This window comes from Coturnix japonica, chromosome 1 (assembly GCF_054131305.1).
Source record: "Coturnix japonica strain WE chromosome 1, WE-NBRP24, whole genome shotgun sequence".
NCBI lineage: Eukaryota > Metazoa > Chordata > Aves > Galliformes > Phasianidae > Coturnix > Coturnix japonica.
Window position 1 is genome coordinate 145347638 of NC_140663.1, and position 23966 is coordinate 145371603.

At 38.2% G+C, this 23966-nt stretch overlaps 1 protein-coding gene and 1 long non-coding RNA gene across 13 annotated transcripts in view; one reads left to right on the top strand and one right to left on the bottom strand.

Moving 5' to 3' along the window:
• Nucleotides 1-8492, bottom strand: part of LOC107308078 (uncharacterized) — a 37216-nt gene extending 28724 nt beyond the window's left edge. For 3 of the 6 annotated variants that reach the window (XR_014948526.1, XR_001552631.3, XR_014948517.1), the window contains exon 1: nt 7292-8492. This is a non-coding gene — a long non-coding RNA (uncharacterized LOC107308078). Of the gene's footprint in view, nt 1-4567; nt 4658-7291 lie in introns of all 6 variants that reach the window. The other 3 variants (XR_004305929.2, XR_004305931.2, XR_014948523.1) reach the window with 2 other exon arrangements.
• A 365-nt stretch (nt 8493-8857) lies between these two features.
• PCDH9 (protocadherin 9) overlaps nt 8858-23966 on the top strand; it is a 682018-nt gene continuing 666909 nt past the window's right edge. For all 7 annotated transcript variants that reach the window (XM_015851665.3, XM_015851668.3, XM_015851667.3 and 4 more), the window contains exons 1-2: nt 8858-9349; nt 10570-13739. In XM_015851665.3, the coding sequence (XP_015707151.2) occupies nt 10704-13739 (3036 nt within the window). In that variant the 5' untranslated portion in view covers nt 8858-9349; nt 10570-10703. The remainder of the gene's footprint in view (nt 9350-10569; nt 13740-23966) is intronic.

A 23966-nucleotide genomic window follows, 5' to 3' on the forward strand; every position in this document is an offset into this window, starting at 1 on the left:
GATTTAGGTAATATCTACTTCTTGCTAGGATGAGCAAATTCAGTGTAAATGAGAAAAATGATGTTGTGGCATGACACTTTATATCAGAGCTGTCTTAAGGTACACAGTATCACAAATAAATCACCTGTAATGTTATGGAAGATTTGTAAAAGTCAGCCTCATGTCGTATTTTTGAGGAGGACCTTAGTTTTCAGTATTACTTCATCTTAATACAGCTAAGAAATGAAGGTTCTGCTCTTGAGATGATTTCCAGGTGTTTGGAGGTCAGTATTTAGGCAAAGAACATCTGACATTTCAGATCTTCCCTCCCTACTTTTAGGAAAACTGAAATACACCTGAAAGAGAACCTAAGAAGATCAGCTTCTCTAATCTGATCTGAAGCTTACCTACATCTAATCAAAAATAAAGAGAGATTACTTGTCAGTTATAGTCTGTCACTTGAAAACAATGCTGAGCTTTGGCAAAAGCTTTGGCTTTCCCTTTATGACATTTTATACTAAATGCTTCCAAGTGACTGATGAGACTGAGGAATACCTGGGTGGTTGTTCAACAGAATAAGCAGAGGGCATCAGCTGATAACAATGTCTACAGCATCAGACCAAACTGGATAACAAACTCTTTTACTAATGGAAAAGAACATTTCATTCATGTTCAAAGACTTAGATTCAAGACTTAATCCTTCCTGGGGAAGAGAACTGAAGCCCTGCAACTCCTTTGGTTCCCTCACAGTAGCATAGGTAAGTGTACAATGAAATATGTATATATATTTATATATATTTTTAAGACTAGCAAAGACAGTCTCTTCATACACTTAAATGTAATCATGTTAATAATATTTCCATAGCTCAAAATAGTAATTCGGTCAATAATGAGCAATATGTTACTGTACTGAATACAACCAATTACCCTCACTAAAGTCCTTTGGCAGTTGTGCTGTAAGAGAAAAAATCTCAGTAAGATTCCCTACATTTTTAAGAGAAGAATCAGGTGAGCAGTAATGTAAGTTAAGCAGTAGCTGAACTTCAGCCTTGAAATGACTGGTGATCATCCAGGTGCATATTAAGTTTACTAAATTACTGAGTTAGGTAAATAAAAAAAAAAAAAAAAGGGGGGGGGGGGGGGGGGGGGGGAGGGGCAGGGGGCTTGGTAATAATTATTTCTTACTAGTCTGACCATAGCATAGGCAGAGTGAATCTGGAACTTACAGTGATCGACATATCCTTTTTAATTACAGACTCGTTCTTTTTTCTAACATCACATATATTCATTAGGGTTTCTACTCCAAGAAAATGTGTGGTTTTATTTTTTTGTTATATGAATGCACCACCTTTGTTGATAAAGAGTCAAATAAATATATGCTATACAGGAAAAGAATGTTTAAACAGGACTCTGAGTAAACTTCAGTTACTGATTTGCAGAATGTCCTATCCTGGAAACAAGTATCCTTTCCTCATGACAGGACCAAAGTTTCAAGCATGAATATAAACTAGTCAGGCAGAAGACCTTCAGTCTATCCAAGATTTAGAAAGATAAGGGGGAAAGACAGAGATATGAAAAGGAATCTAAACACTGATCCCTGTAAATACAACTGAAAATAACAACTTTCTGTCATATGTCAGATCAAGCTTTGCCAGGAAAAACATACAACAAACCGAACAATACAAATAACGACAATTCCAAGCAACTCATAATACTGTTTTTGGGGGGATTTTTTTTTTTTTCCTGATTCTAAAGTTCTTCCCCAGGAGGGTGTATTTTGCTTGCTCTGCTAGTAGCTGGGCAGAGTGAAATCTGTTAGGCTTTGATCAGGACCACTGTGGCACCTTCCTACCTTTGCTAGGACTGAAAGCAATCTAATCTACCTGTCTAGACAAGGCTTTTCTCTGGTCTGATCCTCCTCTTTGGTGTTATTTGTGACATCCCGAAATTTGACAAGGAAAGCAATTATTGATCAGTCTGAGGTGTGTTTTGCTGTGATAATTGCCTAAGCATTGCTGTGTGATGCCCCTATAGATAGCTGCTTACTTATTTCCTGAGGCATGTCGTCCTTAGAGAGACAGAAACACTGATAAGGAAGAGGACAAAATGACTAACTTTGATGGGGTTTGTGTTGAAATATCTGCTTCTTGTCAACATGGGAGGGAGAGAAGTGATTTATTAGTAGTAAGAAATTAAACACAATGGAATTCTCGTATTCTCCCAAACTATTTTCTGACAGTGACCACTCACCAAGTTCCCATCAGGAGAAAGTAGTTCCCCATTATCTTCATACTTTTACTTTATGTACTGTAACCTGCCACATACCTGATAAAACATAATTTACTTGAAGGCTTTGAGAAACTTCTACTACTACAAAACCTGACCAAGAAAATAATTGAATGCAACAATGACTACTGAGAAGACAAATTGTGGATTTAAGGTGAATTTCAGTCTCTTCGATTTGTTTTCTCTTGTCCAAAATCTGAGCATTTTTAGGACATTGAAGAGTATGGAAATAAACAGGAAGATATACGGTGATGCCTAACCTATTCCCTGAAGGCATGTTAAGCACAGACCTGTAATTTCCCCCCTGTTTTAATGAGAGTAATTCCACTGATATTAATCCTTTCATTCGGGCTCAGCACTGCATGGACACTCTGTTCAATTCTGGCTTCCACATCAAGAGAAACTCTGAGAGGAATTAGCCTCCAGAAGGCCAAAACTACATCAAAGTGCTTCCCCAGAACATGGTGGCACGTACAGAGAGAGGGCAGTGCTGCCAAAAGGAGGAAAAAACACACCTTCTCTTTCATGGGTCTCAAGCCCTGAAGAACAAACATTCTTTGAGAATCATAGCAATGCCACTGGGACACAAAAAGGATGCAGTTCAAGAATCTGCTCTCTTCCCTTCCATGAGTATATGGAAAATAAATGGGAATAATCTACAGCTGTTGCAGTATTTCCACCAGTGGAACACAACACAAGAGACAAAACCTCAGCATCATATATTCTTTGTTTTAACCGGATTGTTAAGAGAAGCAGAAGTGTCAGAATCAAGAATATATCATAACAGTACAGTACTTTTAACAGAAATATATCATATCTCTTCTTGCCCATCTGAAATCTAAAGAATGAATCTGTGATTGTGTTACACAAGCATTTTCCCCAGAGGAGATGGAGTTTCATCAAGAGCTTCATTACTTTAGTCACCTTGTGCAAACGGTGAGGCATGACCAAAAAAAAGGATGTGTTTAGGTTCAAATTTAGATGCAGAGATGCCAATCCCAGTAATGCAAGATAATGTGAGTAGGTATATTGATTTAAATTGAACATATTCTATTTGCAGTTGATACAAGCAAAAAAGCAGGTCAGAAGTTGAAAGCAGAAAAACAAAGCAAATGCTTGAAGGAACTCTCATTCCACATTTTGAGTCTCATACTGATCCTTTCAGTGTTGCATCAGCATTACTCCATCAGTCAGACTTACATTACCCTCTTGGTGGAAATGAAAACAATTTAGTAAAGCTTTCTTTGGCCATTGTTTTGTCTGAAAAAAACAATAGACTCCTTTTCTTTTCCCATCTTTTTCCTTCCCCATTTCCAAATACTAAAATATCAATAAGACATCAGGTTATTTACAGGTCTTGGAATGCTTTCACATTACACAAAAGCACACACTGGTTTGAATCAGCTTCTGTATTCTGATTCATCAGCTACTTTCATCAGTAAAAAAAATAAATAAATAAAAATAAGAGAGCAACAAAGAATAAAACATTTTTTTCTTTATGTGCCACATGCAATTACATCTTGTTTAAGTGGCCCAATAATTGCATTTTAAATGGCACTTGTTTATTATTCTCTTTTTTCCATTTCCAAATTGATTTTTATTGTTTCACTAAATAGTCACTAAAGCTTTGTGAGAAGGGGGGAAAAAAAATAAAAAATTAACACACTTTCAAGCAAACAATTCAACTCTGTATGTTAATCTGTACCTTTAAATGAGCAGCAATAATTAATGGAAGTTTGGCACCTTGCTGTATTGTACAGTAACAGGGATTAAACACTGGCACTGCAAAATGCCAGTTTTCTGCTTGTGCATTTGTAGACCCTTCAGAGCCATGAAATGACATTTGCAATCTTTGTCAGTCTAAAAAAAATGGCAAATTCAGTTAAATTTAGTTCTGCCATTCAAATGGAATAAAGGTCGTCACCTGCCCCTTTTGTGATTTGATTATCCAGGAACCGAGTTTATTTTCCAGAAAGATGGTCCATTAAAAGGCCCCAATTCTGCAACTATTTCCAACATCACAGAAGCTCAAGTAGTTTCAATTATTCATTATTAACTGACTTTGCTATTGTTGTTTAAGAGTACACATTATACAGTCACAAATTGTTTGCTTAAGTGTTTTTCTTTTCCTAGAGCTCTAACAATAATTCTGCAAAACAATTAAAACACATTTTTAAATGATAGAAATGAGCACATTAAATAAGCATCATGCATGTTCAATTAACTGGCCTTCTGAAAGGCTGCACTTACATTTGGTTTACATTACACAAAATATTTTACTGACTTCATTTGAACTACTCACATAAGGAAAGACTCTATGTTCAATCCCTACGCCCAGGAAGAGGAGGAAACCTCGAAGAAAGCTCCAAAAATCCGTTCAGATGTACAACATCTGGACAAAAGACATACTTGTAAGAAGAAACATGCCTACAAGAATGTGAAGAAAATAGGCTCAACAATCCTCTCTGTATGCTCTTATGAAACTTGGTGGCATTCTCCTCTTTAGCGTTTATAAAATTCCTAAAGTTTTGGAGGTTAGAAGTGAAGAAGAAGATAAGCATCACTTTTTGGTATTGACTCATCATGTAAGAACTAGATTTCCTGAGGTTACCATGAGACCAGATTGTGGCAGGAGCCTGAGTAAAGAACAGAGAAATCTCAGTGCAGAATAAAGCAAACATCTGCCCTATGAAGGTGAACTACTTCACGGTTTAAATATTGTCTGCAACATGGGGAAACCTCACATCTTACCTGACACACCAAACTCCAATCCTCTAGTCTTTCAGCAGACAGTTCAAGGAACAACCACATCAGAAGCACTCTCAATGATCACGGCAGGACCAGCAATTTGGCCTTGAATAATTCCTATTCAAGGCGGAACCAAAGCCGTACTTGCATGTGATTTAAGCAACATTTAAAAAACAGAGCTTCCTGGGATAATAGTAAGGACTGCTAAATAGCTTGCGTGTAACCTGCTATTTGAACACACACATAAAATTGTTTATAATGCATTTTCTCATTATGCTGGACTGAAGGGAACATGCTATAGGTGTGCTGTAGGTCTGGTTCCAGTGTTGCAGTGCGATGGCATGATGCTAAGAGCTTGCTCATTAGAATATGAATCAGCTCTCCACAGAAAGTGGTAGAACTGCAGGAGAGGAAAAAAAGCCATTTTGCTTTAATAATAACAGACTGTAAGAGGTAATCCCAGGTACAAAATGATCAAGTGACCAGAGCCAGTTCAGTGAAGAATGATAGCATTTTATGCTCAACACTTCAAGATTAAAGTCTTCAGTTAGCTAAGCATAATGTGAATCAGTTTCATTTATAATGTATTGTGTGAGCCTGTAGCCAGTATGATACAATGTAAGCAATTCCATTTAGTGCAATTTGACTGTAGCTAGTACAGAATAATTGGAGTCAGTTTCTAGCATGCTAGAATTCGACTCAAATATGATATGGAAAAGAATTTGATACATAATAATATGGAGGCAAAGATAACATGCAATGATGTGGATGAATAGTTAATATGCTGTAATACAAAAGTCATTCTAATAGGTTATGATGTGATTAGGAGACCAGTGTTCTTAAATGCAGACAAAGGCCTAATACATCATGGTAAAGAAAGAAGGCTATTAAGGAAGAGTATAAATAACAGTACAGAGCTGCCATTTGACCAAACACCACATACCGTAGTTTTCCCAAATGTAAGATCAGCCAAATAAACATTTACTGGAGGATAAAACATGGCTACTCAAGTGAACATGGGAAATGTTGTAAAGCAGTTCCTCAAATTTCAGAGGCTGTGTAATGCTGTACTGTGTGATTCTGATTCCTGCTCAAGGACTTGAGCTTCTATTAATTTTCTTCCAATATTATTAGAAGTAGTCGTGACAGTTCTAGCCCCCTTGGTGCTCTGAGACACAATTTTACAATCTGCTGTGCAAACACTGTAGTCTGAAGCGCTGCCTTTTCCAAGAGGTTAACAATGCATGATTAGTTAAAGAACTACAGCATTTTTAAGCAAGCACATAAACATTAACATGGCAGAACTTCAAGTAAACACCTCCGGCTTCCTAATGTACTTTCAGAAAACAGCAGAAATGTTGAACTATTCTGATCCGTGAGCATTTGTAGCTCGAATCCAACCATGATCAGTTCTCTGTAATTTCACTGCTTTTTCCCTTCCTAAAACAGGCTAACCCTGCATACATGAGAAGAGCTCATTTATGAGCATGTGGTAATCAGTTCTGACTACAAGTTAAAGTCATCCTTGAGCAAACAGAAAACTATTCAGCTTAGCAATAAAGTTAAATAATTATTACCAGACTATGTGATGTGACTACAATGTGACATTGAAATAGCTCTGGTGTGATTAGAATAAGAATGTTATATGTCTGTGATGTTACTAGAATGAGGCTATAAAACGTCTGTGATGCCATACTGCTGTGATATGACTAGTGTCAGAAAAAATGTGTGCATTATTAATGCATACATAAACACGCCATATTTCAGAAGCAGACTGCATTACACAGAAAGCTCGCAGTCCTAATTATCTTCTTTATTAATGGCTGTTCTGCTTTGTATTTTAGAAGACGAAAAGGATCACATACTTCATTCATTCACAGAATTCTTTTTTTTCTAAGTGGTTTGGCAGTGAGGTTGCTCCTTTGTGTCACTTACTTGACTTTCAATGCTGGGGCTCTAGCCATCCTTCCTGTATTACATAATGAACATTTTTTCTTAAACTATTATTAGATTCAGTTCCGTTTGCTACCATTACTTGATGTCATCAAAACCAGGATCAATTTTTTTTTTTTTTTTCTCTCTCTGCCTGTAATTGGAGTGTTTCAGACACAAATACAAAGCACTGCAAAACTAAGACTGCTTAATCTTTACACATCATGCAACAACAGGATTGCAGTGCTCACATACAGAGTATATTATCAGTCTGTATCACTTCCAAGGGAACATATCACAGTAATATCACTGTGTCACACAAAACCAAGCCATGCAAATTACTGACCTCTAACAGAAATAAGGAGCTTCCACCACTGCCTAACACTGCGCCGTACGTGTGTATGTATATAGGAATCTGAAGGCAGGAACCTGCATCTGAAGATGTAAAATCTTCTAAAATCTTCAAGGCAGTAACTTGGATCTCTTGCTGGCCAATGCTATCAACTGAAACAGCACACATTTTTTAGTTACAATATCGCACATGGAAAAAGATAAACACTGATGTTATCTTTTCTTTATGTATGCACATATATTTGAAAGGCTGAACCAGAAACAGCAGCCAGCGTGGCCATGTATCTGGGCATACTAAATTGGATAGGTACTGCGTGATACAGCTTGCAAGTTCAAGCTGAGAAAAGGCAGCAATAAAAGCACAGTCAAATGAAGATTCATTCATGCTTCAGAAAATGTTTAAAAATGCACTAGATATAACACACTATATATAATGCACTATAATCATCCTCTTGTCACACTTTTGAGGTCAGTCGTATCATAACACATCGGCATTTTATTACACTGTCTTCCAGGCATGTGATGCTGCTTTGTGGCTAGCTGGGTAATTTACCTGTGTCATTTACAGGGAAAGAGAAATCAGCACTTTTATTATTTATCAGACCACAAGTGTTCTCCAGCTCGATGTTTAAGCAGACAAAAACACAACCAGCGAAACAGCTCTCCCCTTCCTTCACCGAGTATCTCGGCTGACCCTTCGGGAAGGGGAAGGAGAAAGGTGTGCAGGCGTAAATGGGAGCCGAGACGTGGCTGGAGTCTGAGCAGCGTGAATTATAGATGAAAAGGCATGTATTAAATATAAAGCCGAACCACGCAGCGGCGGGCCCGGGCAGGCTGCTTGATGCTGGCGGCGCTCTGGCAGGCCGCGGAGAGTGCGCGGCCAACGCCGCCCCGAGCGCTTTCTTCCGTGCAGCGCTGACGGCGCGTTCGCTGAACTCCCCCAATTCCACCCAATCAAAATAAATAAATAAATAAATAAATACAAAATAAAAAAGCCATAGCATCCCTATCTTCCCCACACCAGCCACAAACCCTCTGTCATCGCTTCAGCCAGCAACGGGGCACCCTACACCTCCCAAGGCAGCCCCATCCCCCTCCCCCCGTTGTGCTCCCGCCCGCCCCCGGAGCGCGGCGACCCGCCAAGCACTCCGCCTCCCGCCCCCTTCTCCGCGGGGCTCCGCGCCTGCTCGCCCCCTCCCTCCCCGCACCGCCCGCCGGCCGCCCGCCGGCCGCCCCCGCCGCCCGGCCGACCCACGGAACGACGTGCCCGGCGGCCAATGCCAGAGCCGCGCTCCGGCAGCCACCTCCCCCGCCGGCGAGGGCCAATGCGATGCGGCGGGAGGGGGGGCTTAGCGCCGCGCACACCCTCCCTCTGGGCTTATTGAGAGTTATATCAAGAATTTCAGTTCAGAGAGAGAGAGAGAGAGAGAAAAGGAGGGAGTGTGCGTGAGAGGGAGGCTGGGAGGGAGGAGGGAAAGCGCTGTCGCTTCCTCCCATCACTAAAGCAATAATCTATTAGAATTTTATCTTTTTTTTTAACCCTTTTTTTTTCTTTTTTTTTTTTTTTCTTTTTTTTTTTTTCCTCTTTATAATGTGTGCAACTATCACCCCAGAGGTAAGAAGGGGGAGAGAAGCACCGCCAGACCAACTCTGTCATTTCCAGTAAGAAGTTGCAGACTTGATGTAGCTGTCTCTGCTGTGGTGAGAGAGGGATGGAAATTGTGTGCAGTGCAGAGTGGAAAATACTCCCCGTCTAAAGAAGTGCACCGGATTTTTGCTTGCTGCTTGTTTGCGCTGTTGCGTGCGCGTTAAGCACCCGAAGGAATGCCGCTTAATAGAAATGAAACGTGGAGAGGATGACTAACGACGGAACTGTGAATTTGTTCCCTGGAGTTGCTAATTTGCCACCCTGAAGCAACACATATCTCAAGGAGGAAGCATTTGGCTGCTGCTGATTTCTCCAAAACTGGTGGTTTACCAGATGCATTGTGCTGTATCTGCTGGAACAGATCATTGCTTAGCTGCAGCAGATCGTCAAAGGTAGACAACCAACGTAAGTGCAAAGTTACCCATACACCGTGATGCATTTCATTGAAAATAATAATAATAATCAGAGCCAACACGCAGTGTATTTATCTAGGGAAAGGATCAGTGTTTCAGATTCAGTTGGTGCTGGTGGCAAAGGCTCACCTACTCCCTGTCTCTGCATCCCTACCTGCATCACTCTGCTGGAAGTAATCACGGGCAGCAGCTCCGGTGCTGCTTAATGCAGATAAGGCTGGTACTGAGGGTGCCCGGCTCCTCCGAACTGCAGGTGCTGGAGCCTTGCACCCGGGTTATTCGCAGCTAGCAGAGCATGCAAACACAAGTCCTTCTGTCGCTTTTTTTTTTTTTTTTTTTTAAACCTGCATTATTAGTCTGCAGTATTTATGTGTGGCAGCTGCTAATAACATCCTAAAGGGAGATCAGTGTCAATGGAGAAAGGCTGAAACGCTGTACCTTTTTTCCTCCTTTCATATTCAGAAAATATATTCACCCCCACCGTCTGTAAACATACTGGCTGCTTCTAAGTTGCATTCGGAATTTCCAGCCCCCCTCGGTTTAGACTGTGTTTTAAACCAAACAAATAAAGTTTAAGGTTATTAAACAGAAGGGGAAGTATCCAACATCTGGAGAGGATACGCTGGGCTGAGAGTATAAGAAACTGTAAGTCCTGTTATTGTCTCATCAGTTAACAGGGATGTGAAGTCGCCAGTGACGACTGCTGCAGCAGCAGCATGTCCGGGTGGTTATTTCCCAGTACAATCACAGTAGTGGGGGATGCAAAGCACAGGGAGCAGAGAGAAATCTGGTTAGCAAGAGCTGAAAAATACATATGGAAGCAAACAGCAAATGACATTTGGCAGCTGCCATAGCAGTTAGAATCCAGCAGAAGTACAGGAAGATTTTTACTTGCACCAAATGACTGGGTGGAGGAGGGTAGAGGGGAAACGCACGTTACGGATTACATGGTGTGCCAAGAAATTATTCAGAAAGTACGTGTTGAAACTGCAGCTACCCTTAATCCTGCAAGTAGTTATTTCTGTTCTTGCTCTCTGCAAACGCAGCCAATGGGATATTAGTGCATTTGTCCAAAGGGATTGCTTGTAAAGGGGAGCAGTAGGAGAGCATACTGCTGCAAGCATGCCTTGCAAAAACAAGTAGTAGTTGGAAATTATGGATTTGTCATACCTTAAAAACCATTAATGCTGTTCTGTGTGGTTGTGTTGACAGTGCTGTCTCCAAATAAGAAATGAGATGTAATGCATCCTGCAGTCCATGCATGCCTCCTCTTGCAAACCGCGCATCATTTCTGTGAGGAAACCTTTAAGTCCTAAAATCCAGGAAAAGAGAATAAAAACATTATCATGGACCTGAGGGAATTTTACTTGTTGGCCGCTTTGATTGCCTGTTTAAGGCTGGATTCTGCTGTAGCTCAAGAACTTATTTATACTATTAGAGAGGAGCTGCCTGAAAATGTCCCCATAGGAAACATACCAAAGGATCTGAACATTTCTCACATCAATGCTGCCACGGGGACCAGTGCCAGCCTTGTCTACAGACTGGTGTCCAAAGCAGGGGATGCCCCTCTGGTCAAAGTGTCCAGTACCACTGGGGAGATCTTTACAACATCGAACAGAATAGACAGAGAGAAACTCTGTGCTGGCGCTTCCTATGCAGAAGAAAATGAGTGTTTCTTTGAACTTGAAGTGGTGATTCTCCCCAATGACTTTTTTAGGCTGATCAAGATAAAAATAATTGTGAAGGATACTAATGACAATGCACCGATGTTTCCATCCCCTGTCATCAATATCTCCATACCAGAAAACACTCTGATCAACAGTCGCTTTCCAATCCCATCAGCAACAGATCCTGATACAGGTTTCAATGGTGTGCAGCACTACGAGTTGTTGAACGGGCAGAGTGTCTTTGGCCTGGATATTGTAGAAACTCCAGAAGGAGAGAAATGGCCTCAACTGATTGTGCAGCAGAACTTGGATAGAGAGCAAAAGGACACCTACGTGATGAAAATCAAAGTGGAGGATGGAGGTACCCCACAGAAATCCAGCACAGCTATCCTGCAAGTCACAGTAAGTGATGTCAATGATAACAGGCCAGTTTTTAAAGAGAGTCAAGTAGAGGTTCATATACCAGAGAATGCGCCCGTAGGCACTTCTGTAATTCAGCTTCATGCTACAGATGCAGATGTAGGAAGCAATGCAGAAATCAGATATATTTTTGGTGCCCAAGTTGCCCCTGCAACCAAAAGATTTTTTGCTTTAAACAACACCACAGGGTTGATCACGGTTCAGAGGTCCTTAGATCGGGAAGAGACTGCTATTCACAAAGTGACAGTGCTGGCTAGTGATGGCAGCTCTACACCAGCTCGGGCAACTGTGACCATCAATGTCACTGATGTAAACGATAACCCTCCGAACATAGACCTCAGGTACATAATAAGTCCCATCAATGGCACAGTGTACTTATCTGAGAAAGATCCTGTCAATACAAAGATTGCCCTAATTACAGTTTCAGATAAGGACACTGATGTGAATGGCAAAGTGATCTGTTTCATTGAGAGAGAGGTCCCCTTCCATCTGAAGGCAGTTTACGACAACCAGTATTTGTTAGAGACCTCTTCCTTGTTGGACTATGAGGGCACCAAAGAATTCAGCTTTAAAATTGTTGCTTCTGATTCTGGCAAGCCCAGTTTGAACCAGACTGCCCTGGTAAGAGTTAAGCTGGAGGATGAAAATGACAACCCTCCGATTTTCAGCCAGCCTGTAATTGAGCTGTCAGTTTCTGAAAACAACCGTCGTGGTCTATACTTAACAACTATTAGTGCCACAGATGAAGACAGTGGGAAAAATGCAGACATTGTTTATCAGCTTGGCCCTAATGCCTCCTTTTTCGATCTGGATCGAAAGACGGGAGTTTTGACAGCCTCCAGAGTTTTTGACAGAGAAGAACAGGAGCGTTTCATTTTCACTGTTACAGCCCGAGACAATGGCACCCCTCCTTTGCAGAGTCAAGCAGCTGTAATTGTTACTGTGTTGGATGAAAATGACAACAGTCCCAAATTTACTCATAATCATTTCCAGTTTTTTGTATCAGAGAACCTACCAAAGTATAGCACTGTGGGGGTGATCACGGTGACTGATGCAGATGCTGGGGAAAACAAAGCAGTGACCCTTTCCATCCTCAATGACAATGACAACTTTGTGCTGGATCCCTTCTCTGGAGTTATAAAGTCCAATGTTTCTTTTGATCGAGAGCAGCAGAGCTCCTACACCTTTGATGTTAAGGCAGTTGATGGAGGACAGCCTCCTCGCTCTTCTACAGCAAAAGTGACCATAAATGTCATGGATGTTAATGATAACAGCCCTGTTGTCATCTACCCGCCTTCTAATACTTCTTTTAAGCTGGTGCCACTCTCAGCAATTCCAGGATCAGTGGTAGCAGAAGTGTTTGCAGTAGATATTGACACCGGAATGAACGCTGAACTGAAGTACACAATAGTGAGTGGAAATAACAAAGGTTTGTTTCGGATTGATCCAGTGACAGGTAACATCACTCTGGAAGAAAAACCAACTCCTAATGATGTGGGGCTGCATCGCTTAGTTGTCAACATAAGTGATTTGGGTTATCCCAAATCTTTGCATACTCTTGTGCTTGTTTTTTTGTATGTAAATGATACTGCTGGAAATGCCTCTTATATTTATGACTTGATACGCAGGACTATGGAAACACCTCTGGACCGGAACATAGGAGACAGTAGCCAACCCTATCAAAATGAGGACTATCTCACAATCATGATTGCTATTGTGGCAGGTGCCATGGTTGTCATAGTGGTGATATTTGTCACTGTTCTTGTTCGCTGCCGGCATGCATCCAGATTCAAAGCTGCCCAGAGGAGCAAGCAAGGTGCTGAATGGATGTCTCCCAATCAGGAGAACAAGCAAAACAAGAAAAAGAAAAGGAAGAAAAGGAAATCTCCGAAGAGTTCTCTTTTGAACTTTGTGACCATTGAGGAGTCCAAACCTGATGATGCAGTTCATGAACCCATCAACGGGACAATAAGCCTTCCAGCAGAGCTGGAAGAGCAAAGTATAGGAAGATTTGACTGGGGCACAGCACCACCAACAACCTTTAAGCCTAACAGTCCTGACCTTGCCAAGCATTACAAATCTGCCTCTCCACAGTCTGCTTTTCATCTCAAACCTGACACTCCCGTTTCAGTGAAAAAGCACCACGTGATTCAGGAACTCCCTTTGGACAACACCTTTGTTGGTGGCTGTGACACCCTTTCCAAACGCTCTTCCACTAGTTCAGATCACTTCAGTGCCTCAGAGTGCAGTTCCCAAGGAGGCTTCAAGACAAAGGGCCCCTTACACACCAGACAGGTAAACGAGCACTTTTACTGGTCTATAAGTACTGCATACAAGTGCCCAATCAACCAGTATTAAAAGTGCCAGTATGTTCTTTTTGTTTGTTTGTTTCAGTCTAATTTAGCTTAGTTATATTATGGGGGGAACAAAAAAAAAAAAAAAAAAGAGAGAAAAAAAAGAAAATAAAAGAAAAAATACTAAAAAAAAAAAAAAACAAATATAAAAAACTCAACTCCATTATCAGTGATGTGGGGCTTACCCACACATTTTCAAAATGCCTCTGGTACTTTGGATTCTAAAGATTATTGATTGTTAAAGGACTGTATGTGTCCCTGCATATGCACATGCATATGCATAAACAGATATGTTGTTGTGGTTTTTTTTTTTCCTCCCTGGTATTTGATTATCCAAATGTAAACGTTACTGAAGAAAAAAAAAACTTCTTTTATGCCAAATTTCAGTCAGAAAAACATGACTGTTTCAAGATTGAAGGGATGTGTACATTCAATGTCAAATTTCAAAGTTAGCTGGCTTGAGTTTCTTTTACAGTTCAAGCTGATATGAAACTTTGTTAAGTTAGTGCTACTAAAGGAGTTACTATTATTATTATTTTTTCTTTTCCCCTAACAAAGACAGCTGAATTTCCGGGCTGTTTCATCTGTGAAGCATGTGGTTTGTTTATAGAATATAACTAAGCCATACGGAAGTCTTCCTCTGTTTTGAGTTTAAATTATTTTGTTGTAATAGATTGAAGTTGATATTGCATAGACAGTTTGTTGCATATTTTGAAAAAAATGGCCAAAGCATACTTTCAAAAGGAACACGTTCTCTGAATACATCTGAATTATGCAGAAAGAAGTCAGCCCATTGTAAATATTTTCTCATCTTAGTAATGCATAAGTGATCTGTCATAACTCGTTTTAAACTGTGAAATGCGCCATATGAAGAGGGATTAGGAGGCTGAGAAACTCATATTTCAACCAAATCCAGCATTAGTTTTTCTTAGGTCTAATAATTCCTTGCTAATAAAGATTTAAATGCAGTGCTGTCTAATTTATTTTATTGGTGCTTGTCTTTTGCCACTAAATTAGAATGTCAATACAGCCTGTAGATGGCACTAAGGTACTATGTCGCTTACGCTGGCCCGGTGCCAGTCCTGCAGTAGGTAGGAAAAGGGGGGAGGGAAGGACCAAGCTGATATTCCAGCCAAAGAACCTTTTATTTAATGGTAGTTGCACTGGACTGGTCAGTAGTTAAGTTCATGTGTTTACAAAGCAGCTATCCAAGTGCTTAGCTTTCACTGCACCAACTTCTTAGGTGTTAGGAATCACTTTTGTATGCCTGTTGGCATTGTGCCCTCCAAGTTATGGTGATTTCTCAGAAATTATTAGAGATATGAATCTTACAGAATCAAGTGAGACACATTTAGGCTTGTCTTTGCAAAAAGATTTTGACAGTACCCAAGTTTAGGATAAAGTCATTCTCTTGCTGTTGCATTAGCCTTATCTGAGATGAATGTGATGTACCCAGAACTGTGTCTTGACTTTGGGTGTCTGTAAGGTGTCACACTAACAAGATACTAAGAATAAAACAAGCACTTCTGAGACAGTTCTGCTAAAGTAACTACTCTGAGACAACTGATACAGTGAGATACTGAAAACATCTAAGAAGGTTCTCACAAAACCGTTGCCTTTCCAGGAAACTGAGATTGTGTTGAACTCTGGGAGTAGTTTTTAAGCTGCTGTACAGCACCATATACATACTGTCTGCATAAGTTTAAGAAAAGATCTCATTTAAAACAAACAAAAATAATCTGTAGAAGAGCTCTGCATAATCAGTGGTTATATGGCTGAAGTTTTCATGGGATTTTTTTCCCCTCCCCCCCGGTTTAGTTACAAAATGTAACACCTCCAGCCCACACATTCCTTTTCTGTTCAGAGATGTTGTTAAATTATCTTAAATTAGCTCTCCAAACTCTATTAAGAAACTCAGACTTAATCCCCCACAGTATAGTGGGGAAGTTAAGGTCTGAAATATGATCTACCTGACAGAATGTATATGCTCTGCACATTGAAACTGAATATGAGCAAAATAAAATGTAGGAGAAACAAACAAACAGAAAAACACCCTACAGGCAGTATTTTCAGTTACTTGTGTTCATTACATTAAATATATTGGTTTCATTTTAATGATCATCTATATTCCTCTATATGGATGTGATTCAGGTTTCACTGAAGTCTTATTAAATCCTCTCTGAAGTCAGCAAATATTCATATCATGTGATTTGAATCACTCCTTGCAAAAGCTGCAATATTATGTCTAACTGCAAGTATAACTCTTCCTTAGGCAGACAGTTATCTAAACTGAGTTTATGTACTATTATTCTGTGGGGAAGGGGGAGGTGGTGCTGAGGTTTGGTTTTTTTTGTTTGTTTTTTTTTTCCCCAGTGATGCATGTTACAGGAAGTAACCTTATGTCCCCTTAACACTTTTGGCTGGAGGAGCACAGCCAACAATGGCAGTAATCATTAGCAGTCTTTGTACTACTCTTTCTGTAATTCCTGGGATTAGGATGCATCTTGGCTAGCATTCCCTGGCACTGCATTTAAGTACGCTTTCATAGGTCTTTCATAGGTCTTTTAAATAGATTTTTATAGAGTATGTCCTTTAAGCAAAATATTCAGACTTAAAATAGAAATCTTACAGCATACTAGTTAAAATTAATGTCACAGTTTTGGATGCACTTTTTTTTTTTTTTTTTAAATTATTTATTTCTTTTTTAATTCCTTCATGAAGAGAAATATTTCTGTTTTCTTGAAGTTTAAAATATTTTTTTTTCTGTGTCTTGTGATGAAGTTGTAGTAAATTACTTGTATTTTGGATACATTTTTTGTGTGTGGTTTGCAAAGGGTGTGGGAATTGTGGAGGGTTTTGAAATGGGGAAGGAAGAAATATAGGATTCATTTAAGAAATGGTAGCATTCTCCGTTTCTACTTCAAATTTCTTTCAGTTCAAGCAAAATATACATCAAGTGTATCTTGCAGATGACTAAATTAAAACTGGTACAGAGATGAGACCCAAGTCCCCACTTTGAATTTATTCAAGCAAAATCCTATTAGATCTAATGGGAGCTGGGCCCTAGAAATCTCTTAGAACTGGGACCTGAGTCAGAAAGCCTTTAGAATTCAAAAATCAGTTGTTCAATACAAATTCATTAGTATTTTTTACTGGGCAAGTTCCGTGTTTTTGCTGATATTTTTAGAGGAAATTTTGTGGTTGAAAGTAATTTCTTCACACATCTTTTTGAACTGCACAGGTTGTTGTTTCAAAACTACCCAGTATGAAAACCAAAGCCTTCTTCAAGTGCCTATCTTGCAGTAAACCTGGTGGATGCTCTGAAAAGAGCATTTTTGAATACTTGAACTTGGGATTGTTCTAAATGCTAATTCACATAATTAGGAGTATGGAAAGGATGTTACACACCACCAGCTCATATAGCTAAGCTTCCAGAATCAGTGTTATGACTCATAAAGAATGCTGAAATCTATGCAGGCTTCTCAATCAGTGTTCTTTTCAGAATTTGATTGAACTTTAAAATGCACTTGAAATTAGTAAGTCAGTACGCCAAACAACTGCATAGAAATATAGTAGAAGACGACGTGTATTCTTCAGAGTGAAAGACCTTTTATAAAAAGAAAATAAACAGACAAAAGCCTCCTACTCAGTATCATTAGGTTAACAACAGATTAAATAATAAAAGAAATTATGGCCAATTTGCTGTGGTTATCCCAGTTTTAAATTATAACTTCATTTAATCAGATTTGAAGCACAGCACTGGCAAATAGAACAGTTTGTAAAATAAGTTTTAGTGAAGGTTTTGAGCAAAACCTTCAGTCTGCCTTCCTAAGCAAATAGCATTTAGAAATGTGTTTAACTTTCATATAAAGTGATGGGAATGAAGCACATCCTGAAGTCCAAATGACTTCAGATGTTGTCTTCTAGAAAGACAGCGCATCATGAATCTTACGAGTGAAAATGATGACTTGTAAATTCTGGAAATGTGTACAGTTCTAGTACTTTCAGGAAAGCTGAAAATATGTTGTCACTGTCCTTTTACTTCTGTGCTCTGATGGCAGAAATTAAAGATTTGGGGCTGAATGCATTCCACTTTTTTTTTTTTTTTAATTTACTTACTTGTTTGCTTTTTAATAATACAGTCAATAACTATGGAGCTTCCTTTACTCCTTTTTGAGTCAGTGGACATTTTGCCTGATGAAGAAATGAGTAGCCAGGCTCCTGCTGATCAATGCAGATTACTTAAGTTTGGCATGTAAACTTTCTGTTGACAAATGGAACTTATGTTGTTTTACACCGGAATGCTTAAATTTGTAATTTTGGGGTTTATATAAGAGGAAAAAATAAAAATAAAATAAATTTTAAAAAAGCTGAAAACATTAATGATTCTGATTTGATGTGCTGAGAGTGGCAATTTCAAGGTATATGTGAGGGAAATCTGCATTGGAACAGCGGTACAGAATTTATGTCACCTGCAAATATTTATGTTTTGTAATGATAGCATTCCACAATTCTGTACATAATATTATTTTTAGAGGCTCTGTTTTATTACTCAGTGGGAAGAACAAAACCAAAAAAACCAACACACAATTCCACTGTTTATTTTCCTTTCTGTGTTTAACTTGTTTTATAAGTTAGCATGGATGTTAGTCTTGGGTGAGGACTACTTGCCTGGAAAAATGCATGTAAAATTCAATTGTTTCTGAGTTCCATATATTTATATATCTATATACTAAAATATTAGAAATCTTGAAAATACACAATGCATTTTCTTTTTATCCTTGTGTAACTGAAAAATAGGTTAACGGATTTTGCTCAACTGTCTAAAGAAATTCATCTTTCAGCTGAGACCAAGCATGAAAATTTCAGCTGAAAAGAAGAATTTTTCTGAAAGTTAAGAGCATGTGAAAACTGGGGGTTTTAATAGAAATCTGAACATAACCTTAAGCTATAATGCCATTTTCAATAGTGACAGTAGAAATGCTAAACTAGGGTGGGGAACATTTTGTGTGTACAGATAGAGACAGGAAAAGCTTAGCAAGCTTCCTTGCTCTTTAAATGTTTGTCATGCAAAAGACTTTTATCAGATTCACTGGGGTCTCATCCATACTGAATCTGCAAAGCCTAAACTTCCTAAATGCTAATAAATTTGTGGCACACATGGGAAAGTTAATTGGATCTTCAGAGTTTAATACTATTGGAATTCTGCGATAATGTTCTTTTGTGTATAGGAACAAGGAAGGATCCTTCTTGTTTCCACTTCAGATTTTCACTTCCAAAGAATCTATTCTTCTAGCACAGCAAAACCATATCAGCCACATTTTATTGACAGCAATTTTATTGTAGCTAGAGGCTTACAGTAAGCTGTTTATTGCTGTTCCCTAACTCAGTTGACAGCAATTGGGGAATTAATTTTCTTGCCCCTGATGTGCTTTCTTGGGTATAAACAACAGATGTTAAAGATATGAAAACTGTGACCCATTTACATGCGGCAACTCTTTATAGGCACAGCCTACCTGTCTGAAGTGCAGGTTTCAAACTCTAAGATTTCCTTCATCAGCTCAAGGATTCTTATTTTTGCACTACAAGTTTTCATCTGCACACATTCTTTTCAAGGGCAAGTAAGTGAAACCTAATGGACCAGTCCTCATCTAGGTGAATTCAGTTCAAGAGCAGACAAGTTCAAGTTTCATTTATTTCATGATGTGCTGTATCTTCTCACTCTAGGATTGAATTGTACCCAATATACAGAATATAACTGACCAAGTGGACCTGTCTATTATAGGTGATACTCAAGTTTTGGTGTCACTCTGCAAAACAGCAAATTGAATTTAAAATATATACTCAGAAGTTTCCTCAGTTGATTCTAAAGTAGAGTTATCTGACGTGCATTCTTTAATGTCCATATCATTGCTAGAGGAAAATAAATAAATAAATTAAAAATCACATATTACTTCCTTCTTTTATTACTGGTTTGACTTTATGGCCTGTGTTGGAATGTATGCAGAATGATTTATCCCAGTAGACCGATGTGTGCATTTAATCTGTTCGTTTCTGGTTTACATCAAATAGCATTCCATTGACTGGAAAATGATTTCCCAGGCTGTACATGAGAAATGAATGGATGTTATCAGCTATCATATTTTACTGAAGCTGAGAGTGGGAACATCTTTGTTTCCATTGGTGTCTTTTAGCAAGTCATTTGCTGCATAAAGGGCTTGAGCAACTCATTTAACTGAGATTTTAAGTGCTCGTCTTGGCACAAAATGAATATCATTGTAACTTTTTTTATAATTAAAATATCATATAAAATAGTTCATTGTAGTGTAGCTGCAATATATATATGTGTGTGTGTTTGTTTTTGTTTTGTTTTTTTCTATGAAAAACAGGCATTACTGATATAGGATACCGTAAACATATCACTACACTCTTGTGTTGGTTATACTGTTACAAAAAACTGCAAGTAAATTGTTTTGTCCAGAAATGTTTTTCTACTTGTATAAAGCCACGTGTAGATTATTCCTAGGATGTGAAGATTCAGCAAAGCATTTGGCCCAATATAGTTTTGTTATTAATTTCATGTTGATCTTAATAGAAAAATCTGTGAAACCTTTCTCAGTTTTTCTGTAACTTTCTCAGTAAGGTAGTTTAAAAATATAATTTGTAGTCACACTGAAGTGTTCAAATTGTAGTCTCAGAAATGTTGCTATCTCTTTTTATTTCCTGTTGTTTCTTTCTGGCAAGTGAGTAAAAGTGTGAGATTTGTTTTAAAGTTGACGTGGGTATTTTTGCATCTCCTATTGCACTAAAAGAGACAATTGAATAATTCAGCAGTTTTCAGGAAATGATCAAGAAATGACTGCAGTTGATGTGTAGCTTCTTTAGTTTCCTATGAGATGATGATGTACTTTTGCCATTTCTTTTGTGAAATGCCACACCTGTGTGTGTGTGTGTGTGTGTGTGTGCATGTGTGTGAAAATATGTATTCATATTTCTACTTGAAAGTTGTTCTTGAATATGGACAGTTCTTTCTACAGTAGAAATATAAGGAGCCTTTTCTTAGCGTAGATGTTCAGTATTTGATATTATGTCCAAATGGAGATAAATCTGCTGATTTATGCCACCTGTAGCTCTTCCTGATGTTAACTGCTTTATAAAAAATGTAAGATAGCACCTAGAGAATATTTTCAAAATCTAAAAATACATGCAAGATCAGTTGAGAGTCATATGAACTAAAAATGGTTTTATTTTGAGCAGAATTTGATAAAATATGGAAGATCAGCTATCTAATTTTTCTTCTTTCTTTTATTTCTCATCCATAATCACAGGAACAAAATCTCGGTAGCACTTTAAAACAGCAACATCTCCCTGCTCCAAAAAAAAAAAATTAAAAAAAAATTAAAAGAAAAAAAAAATTAGATATTCTCTTTGGCTGATGGCTGTAAGAAAAACAAAACAAAACAAAACAAAACAAAACAAAACAAAAAAAACCTATCAATATTGATTTGTAAAATGCTTTGCAGACACAAACTGATATTCCTTCCTTCTTCTTCATTCCTTCTAACCAAATTAACATTGAGATACTGATTGTATTTTGAATTTTGCAGTATATTCATTCTTACCATGTCCTAGGCGTTCATGTGTTACTAAGTCTGTGATTGTTTTTCTTAACTGTTACAAAATCTTTAAAAACTGACAATTCAATACTTTCTATCAAGTGAGCTACTTTAGTAGCCTTATTTAGCCTTGTTTGGTCATATAGCCTTTATTACTTTTAAAAATCTAAAAGGAAATTCATGCTTCAGTTGGTAATGATAATTCCTATTCTTACCATCTCTTGTAAATTGGTATCTGTCAGCAATATCTTTTAAATGGCTAAACCTAGCAGATGCAAATTTCTGCCTCAAAATCCATGCTTCTTCAGAGCATACAAGTCAGGAAGACAACTGGGTTTCTCATGGAAAGGTGTTTCTGTCATACATGCTTCTATATATGACCTATTTATCAAGTTTTTTTATAATGAAAACAAATTAACGATTTGATACCGATCTTCATGGTGGGATACTTTAAGCATTGAGTCTTTTGTGAGTCTTCTTTCCCCCTACCAGAATATTTTGGAAGAAAGTGTAATCACCTTGGTTTCAGAGCTGCAGAAAAAAGGTGCAGAACTGTGAATTTTAATTACAGTGGATACCTCCTTGATATGTAAAGTACGATGTCTTCTGGAGAAGAGTGATATTAAACCCCTGGCTTTAGTGCTTTTACCCAGTCAGTTTTATTGCCTGTCCCTACTCTTGCAGCCTGTAGTGAACATATCTGAAGATGTGCCCAACTTCCAACTGTGAATCTAGCCTAATTTCTGCAAATGATGTTCACAAATAGTGAACATCTTCCTTTGTATAATTTTCAACAGTATATTTATTTGGTAGCACCTCTGTACGCAGTACCTGATTTTGCTTCTGTCGATAATGTGGTTGGATTGGTGTGGTCAAATCTTAGATGCTTCACTGAGCTCACAGTTTAACCCTTCTGAAAGAAAATAGTCTGTTTAAACTAGTTGAAGATGCTGATAGATATAGTAGGGTGAGATGCATCGCACAATAGTGAAGACTGCATACCATGAAGAGTATGTGCCAGTACTTTTTGTTTTGTTAGTAGAGAGCATGATCCAGTCTAGCTTTGTTACTGAAGTCAGGAGAAGGATTTTAAGGGTAGGAATTTCTGTAAGTAAAAATATCATTTCAATTATATATATGCCCACAGAAGTTAGACAGTGTGCTCAGTTACCTCTGAAAAAATCTTCTTTACAATGTGGATTGAGTACAAGGGCTCCTGGATCAACAGAAACATTCTTTTTCTTGAGCTGTTATCAGGCCATTTGCACATCTGACTATTTTAGGAAGACAGTACATTGAAAACCCAGTTATTTTGTTTTTTTCTGTTTTTCCCAAATTCTACGTGTTCCCTGATAGCTCATTCTGTGAATTTAAGTAGACAAAAAGGAAGCTGTAAACTTCTAATTTCTATTCTCTGTTATGTATGGCCACTTGCATCACAGCATAAAAATCCTTCTTTTACCTCTCTGTTTTAGGTATGTGTCCATAGCAGTATGAATTTTCAGTCACTTGTCAGATAGTTCACTTTCGCAATTTCAGAAATAGAGGTCAAAATATCATTGAAGTGCAAGTGTTGCCAGTAAGAGAATTTGAGATTACCTTCAGTTTGTGACAACAGTACCCTGAAACTTAGATTGCTCTGAAGCCTGCAGAATCCAGAGCAGCAGGAGGTAGACTATGCACCAATAGTAAAGTTGTTGTTGTCTCCCATGTTTTTAACAGCTGCCAGATAAATATAAATAAATAAATGAAATCTGCATTTGCATAAGGACAGTAAAACTTGTCTGTTGAAATGTAATCTCTCCCATGTACAGGAGATGGACTTTCCTATTTGAGATTTCATCAGCTTCATCTCAGGAAGCTGTTACATCTGTCAAACATTTCAGTTTGAAATAAACACCTGATTTTTTTTTTTTTTTTTTTTTTTTTTTTTTTGCCTTTGTGTGCTACAAGAGCACCTGGTTGTCAATCAGTAGAAATACAAAACGAGTCAAGATAGATGATCCGCTACTGTGATTGGCATTTTATTTTTATTTTACAAGCCCTTTTTTCTTCCTCCAACTGTGATGACTGAAAAATGGCAACACTTGTCTATACTGTGAAAATAGATGAAAAACATGGATATATCAAAGGGAAGTGAGCTTTGGTTCACTTTGATCCTGTTTCTCTTCAATTCTGATAGCCATCCTTTCAAGTGTTAGGACAGTTTAGGTGGACAACTATGGGAACTGTACTTCAGTATTGCTATGAATTGTGTGAATGGCAATCTCAAGTGATTGAGATTTAAATATCTTATATGATTGAGATTTAAAGACCTACATTTTCTTCATTTTTACTATAGAATTAATTCATTGCAACAAATCATATACAGCCTATAGTATTCACCTGGTAGAGCAAGGCTGCTTCTGAATGAGTTGCATGGGCTTTTAGAGTGCCTCCAGATAGAAGGGAAGTCCAGGACTTGGAGTAAGTAATTTAGATGTCATAATAGTTTTGTTTTTTAATCTACTTCCTTGATTACGAATCAGAACTTCTGTTTCTTAATGTGAATT